The following is a 6,163-nucleotide window of genomic DNA, read 5'->3' as shown; positions in this document are numbered from 1 at the left end:
CAAGCTAGAAATGCCACACTGGACGTGGAAACAGAAAATATACGTAGCCTGATTGATGAGTTGAAGAAGTTCAGGCATCAATGGTCGATCATACTTCAAGAATGTAAGGTTCTGGCAGGGAGTATAGGAGTTGTGAATACCTTCGCAGAGAAAAGAAGATAAGAAAGCGCCAGTTCGATGAATTACCTGGCGAATCACCTGAGTTTGATTCCGAAACTCAATTCAAACAGCAAGTTTTTTACGTTCTTTTGGACTGCTTGATTGGTAACATGACAAGACGTTTCGTAGCCGTAAATGACATTGCGATTAAATTTAGTTTTTTGTGGAAGTATCAGGATCTGATGGAAGAAGAGCTCAGAGAAAAGGCAGCGGCATTCTGTGTGATTTATGGTATCGATATTTCTACGGATCTAATAGATGAAATCATTCATCTCAAAGTAAATTTGGGATGTGATTCGCTGACACCATTTCAACTTCTGAACAAATTTCATGACTTGAAGATGGAAGTATTATTTCCGAACATCTGCATAGCATTAAGAATATTTTGCACACTTCCAGTCAGTGTGGCTGAAGGGGAGCGTTCTTTTAGTCTATTGTCTCGCGTGAAAAATTTTTTACGTTCTACTATGAGCCAAAATCTCTTGACAAGCTTTGGAACATTGGCGTTGGAGTCCAGCCTTGCTCGCAGCATTAGTTTTGAATCGGTAATTTCCATATTCGCGGACCAAAAAGCACGGAAGGTTTTCCTTGGCCGATTCAAGCTCTTAAAATGTACATATTTAGAAAAAGTTAATGTAAGCAAATCAAACAATGAAATCAAACATTTCATTTATGTAAGTGCTCCAGTAAATCTTATTTAATATGAAATAAAACTGACAATGTGAATTGAAAAATTTATGTATGTTGTTATTTTTTTTACTGGTTTGAGTTTATTTTTTAGGGGGGCCCGTAAACGCGAACTGTCCTAGGGGCCCGGCTCGGCTCTCTGCGGCCCTGGTCATAAGAGGTGACTATACTATCAAATTGATTCAAGGGGTTGTGTAGCGCAACCCTTTCGAGGGCTTGTCAGCGCAATTTGTATCTTAGAGAACCCAATTGTCAACCTCACCTAACCGTGCCGAATCATGTTTCTTTTGCAGACGAGCCTCTGGCGACCCCAAGTTCCTTATATATTTAGGGTGTGAGTAGTCGGAATGGCAATAGATGATCGAGCTACTACCTTAATAGTGCTGGTTACCGCAACCTACCGGATCTATATCCGGCAAAGGAACTTCAGTTTCGATAAAACTTCCCAAAACCTTCGGGGATTGTCCTATCACTACAACAACAGTTCGATGTAATAAAGTTGCTTCCATATTTGGAATGGCTTTTCAAATTTAAAGCTAGTATCCAATTTTATTATATGTGTATACACATACATATAAACATATATAGGTAGTAATTGCGATAATACAAGAAAGGTTATCATGCTGTTATTGACCTTTTTAAAATCAATACCATCTATTCATAAGTTACTTTAGTAAAGTTTTTAGCTAATGAATATTTATATTCTCATTCTTCACAATAAACAACATTCTACATAAATATCTTTGAACAATTAAATACAATATACTATGTTTATGATAATGTAAGTATTTGTGCAGTATTTATAAAAATCAGAGTAATGGAATTTTTTAATATCTTAAGTTGAGTATTTCTAGATGAATAAGTACATACAAACATCGAGACATGGATAAAGGTGCTGGGTTTTATAGGTAATTTCTAAACCCGTAAACGTGATACATGTACGTCACACCTTCGCCAATGCATGTCTTGACATAATTAAGATGCCTATATATATATTTCCCTAAGTCTCAGGAGCCGTAATTCGAAGCTTTTGTATAGCGAACATATTGAATTAGTTAGCTGCGGCCAATTGCGTTACGCCGTCCTTGGTTATTAGCTGCAACAAATCTCCAGAGTTTGGTCGGTTTTGACCCTTGGTCCATTTGAGAAAAAGTCTAAAATTCAGTCAAACATATATATGTATTTCTACATATGTGCACTTTGTTTCGACATTCTTACCCAGCTACTTCGGCTAGAGGAGTCCATGTGCCAAAATCAGCATTTGGCATCCATTTACGATTCATTGGTGTGTCTAAAGTGACTGGCAATATCGAAACAACAATGGCTTCACTGGGAAGTCCTGAGTTTTTGCCAGCCAGTGAACGTGTCAGCTGGTGTACAGCAGCCTTAGCCATACCATAACCAATCATGCCGGGTGTGCCTTGTAATGCGGCTTGTGCACCAGTTAGTGTTATGAACCCACCATTTTTCAAGTACTTGCAAGCAACAGTCGCCGAAATGCTTGATGTCCATACACTTTGACGCCACATTAAGTCTGCATTTTTAGCCAAATCTAAATGACAAGGAAACACATCATAGAGTTAGACTGCATGTCTCTGTGAATTATTTGAAGAACTTACCTTTTGCTGCGTTTCCACCAGCCCAACCACCGGCTACGCATATAACTGCATCCAGTTTCTCGCCGGCTAATACTTCATCGACTTTTGATAGCACTGCAGTCTCTTGCTCCTCCCAACCAAGGTCACGAGGTATTACAATACTAGCATCGGCTTCTTCGTTAACATTTAAATCAATACTACCTACCCACTTGAAACGAATTTCCAAATCACATCTGACTAATAATAATAATAACAACAAGCAGTCACTTACGTAGTTGTTAGCTTTATAATGTGAGACGCATGCTGCTCCCAAAGCACCTTTACCACCATAAATCAACACTCGACCAATCATATTTAAACAATTGTTTACCGAAATACCCGTCGTAGCTGTGAACACAGAAAGATTATAGCAGCGATTGAATCTCGAGTTTGTCAAACTTTAATATTTATTCGAAATCACGCTAATTGTTGTGAATTATTTTAAGAGAGGTTTCTTGATCGTGTCAAATGCAGGGAGCTCGGCAAAAATGCAGCAACAATTGTTGGATTAGTAAGTAAATACTAGTTTTACTACTTTTTGCAATGTAGATACATATGTAGGTATGTATGTATGTACATTATTTGTATAGAAGCCAATGGCCCTGTAAAGAATGAAAGTTAAGTTACTTGCAGGGACTGGAAATCATGCTGACTTTTTCGAATAACTTTCAAACTTTAGTAGCCGATACACCGATGCTGAAAAAAATAAGAGAGTTCAGTTTGTGCATTTAAAGGGCTAATTCAACTTCCTTAATGTAGGGTTCTTATTTTTATTTAACTTTGTGTTTAAGTTACTTTGAAATTTGTATTTTAATATGTTCCATCAATATTTTAATTTTCAATTTTGATATTTTAATTTTCAAAAATTTTGAGTTGGATTCAGTTTTTACCTTCAAGAAGTTATACTCTTTATATGTGAATATTCTTAATAAAAATATAAATAATAAAAAAGGATACTACAATTGGCGATCCTGCCAGGAGGATTTAACTAAACATCAATTTTTAAACAAAAAAGAATGTGATATTTTAAATATTTATTGTACGCATAAAAATTTACTACCTCAAACAAACATAATTTATTAGTGCGCCTAAAATCAGGCAGAAATTCGAACAAACCAAAGATTAGTGTGACCATCAGTTCAAATTCAGTTCTAAAATTTTTGAATTTAAAAATATAAAATTTTTATCAGTTACGCAATATTGTTGAACGACAATTGGCAATAAACATTTAAACTAGAATTACAAAACAAAAGCAATTTCAAAGCAGAAATTATAGAAGAAAGGAATATTAAAAAAAAAAATATTGGTTTTGGCGTAAAACTACATAAATCCGAAAATTTCAACAATAGCAGCTCAAAATTAAACAACAACAAGTACAAACAAATAGCCCAGCAGCACCGACAACAACACATCAATTCAAGAAGAGCTTTCAACAACTCATGTTTTAATTAAAAGTGCATGAATTGCAATAGACCAAATGCAAATTCGTTCAAATCCAGAAATAGATTTCCAAAAGTGACTTACCGGTAACTTAAAAAAACCGGAAAAGTGCGCTGAGTTTAACACAACACCGTCAGCCGTCAACACAGCTCCATAAAGAGAACGTAAGTTACAACAATAACAACAATAACGATAGAGAGCTATTAGCAATTTATCTTAATATTAAACATTTTCGATATCTATTAGAAGGAAGAGAATTCACTGTGTTTACTGATCACAAGCCCTTAGTTTTTGCTCTAAATTCAAAAACTGAACGTAGTCCACGACAAACCAGACATCTTGAATTTATTGCACAATTTACAAATGATATTCAGCATATTACTGGACAAGCAAATGTAGTAGCCGATACTTTATCTAGGGCATTTGAAATAGAAGCAATTCAAAATTCAGAACTTAATTTTAAAATTTTAGAAAAGGAACAGCAACAAGATGATGAGCTAAACAATCTTGTATCTCAACAATAATTTCAAAATTTAAAATTAGTTAAAATTCCTGTTTTAAATTTCAATATATGGTGTGAATCATCTGGAGATTGTCCTAGACCGTTCGTTCCAAATAATTTACGCAAAACAGTATTTGATAAGTTACATGGGATAGTACATCCGGGTACTAAAGCCACTCGCCGTCTAATTATAAAAAAATATTTTTGGCCAAACATGAATAAAGAAATTAATAGATGGTCCAAGGAATGTATTAGTTGTCAAAAATCTAAAGTTTATCGACATACGAAGTCACCAGTTAGTAAAATTTCAATACCGAACAAAAGATTCGAACATATTCATTTAGATATTGTAGGACCTTTACCTATTTCAAAGGGACATCGCTATATTTTGACTATTATCGATAGATTCACACGTTGGCCAGAAGCATACGGATTAAGGGAAATTTCTGCAGAAACAATTGCAAATAAATTTTTATGTGAATATATATCTCGGTTTGGTGTACCTCTAGAAATAACTACTGATCAGGGTGCTCAATTTACTTCAAAATTGTTTACAGAATTAACAAAGTTATTAGGTAGTCATCAAATTACAACGTCAGCTTATCATCCTCAAGCGAATGGCATGGTAGAGCGATTTCATAGGCAATTGAAATCTTCTTTAATGGCTACAAATGGAACCAGAGATTGGTATGGAGAGCTACCTCTAATACTGTTAGGTTTGCGATCAACATTTAAAGAAGATATTTCGGCTACACCGGCTGAAATGGTTCTTGGACAAAATTTAAGATTACCCGGTGAACTTATTGTTCCAACATCTGAAAATTCATCATCAAATGAAATTTTGGGTAAATTACGTGAAAAATTTAGAAATGTTCATTCGAGTTTAAATCATCATAACTCTAATGTTGGTTTTTATGTTCCGAAAGATTTGCAAACATGTAAATTTGTTTTTGTTCGTTTAATTAATAAGCGTTCTTTACAACAACCGTATGAAGGTCCATACAAGATACTTGAAAAAAACAAGAAGTATTTTAAAATAGAAATTGATAATGAGATCAAAACTATCCCGATTGACAGGCTAAAACCAGCGATTATTGAAACGTTACCTAACAACTCTAACACTCATCACAATAACATTAAAACAAAGAAGAAAGTCACATTTAATTTATTTAATGTTAATTCTCTGGAAGGGGGAGTAATGTAGGGTTCTTATTTTTATTTAACTTTGTGTTTAAGTTACTTTGAAATTTGTATTTTAATATGTTCCATCAATATTTTAATTTTCAATTTTGATATTTTAATTTTCAAAAATTTTGAGTTGGATTCAATTTTTACCTTCAAGAAGTTATACTCTTTATATGTGAATATTCTTAATAAAAATATAAATAATAAAAAAGGATACTACACTTAAAGGGCGAATTAATGGTGACTTATAACCATAAAGCCATAACCAGATAAATCAGCTGATCGAACCTACCTTATGAAAAGGAATGTAATCGATTAGTGGTGCCATACCATAACGCTATCGCCATAGCCAATCAATTGGTTTTTGGTTTCTCGCCATATCCATAACCTAAAAATATTTGAGTTGGTGAATTTAATAACTTTTTTTAGATTTTCTTCATTGTTTTGGATACGTTATGACTAAGATACCTTTTTTTTGTGGAATATGTTTGTAATTTTTTGCGTTTTCATCATTTTTATGAAATTTTCACGATTTTTAGGTTAAGGCACCATT

At 33.9% G+C, this 6,163-nt stretch overlaps 1 protein-coding gene across 1 annotated transcript; it reads right to left on the bottom strand.

Annotated features, from left to right (window-relative positions):
* Positions 1–1,375: 1,375 nt before the first annotated feature.
* Positions 1,376–3,109, bottom strand: Dhpr (dihydropteridine reductase). The gene is made up of 4 exons (XM_067789184.1): positions 2,716–3,109; positions 2,466–2,652; positions 2,065–2,398; positions 1,376–2,000 (listed from the first exon to the last, which is right to left on the bottom strand). Exons 1-4 carry the CDS (start codon positions 2,794–2,796, stop codon positions 1,898–1,900), a joined length of 705 nt encoding a protein of 234 aa, XP_067645285.1. The 5' UTR covers positions 2,797–3,109; the 3' UTR covers positions 1,376–1,897.
* Positions 3,110–6,163: the final 3,054 nt, after the last annotated feature.

Source organism: Eurosta solidaginis, chromosome 5 (assembly GCF_040869045.1).
Source record: "Eurosta solidaginis isolate ZX-2024a chromosome 5, ASM4086904v1, whole genome shotgun sequence".
NCBI lineage: Eukaryota > Metazoa > Arthropoda > Insecta > Diptera > Tephritidae > Eurosta > Eurosta solidaginis.
This window is presented reverse-complemented; position numbering and strand designations above follow the sequence as displayed.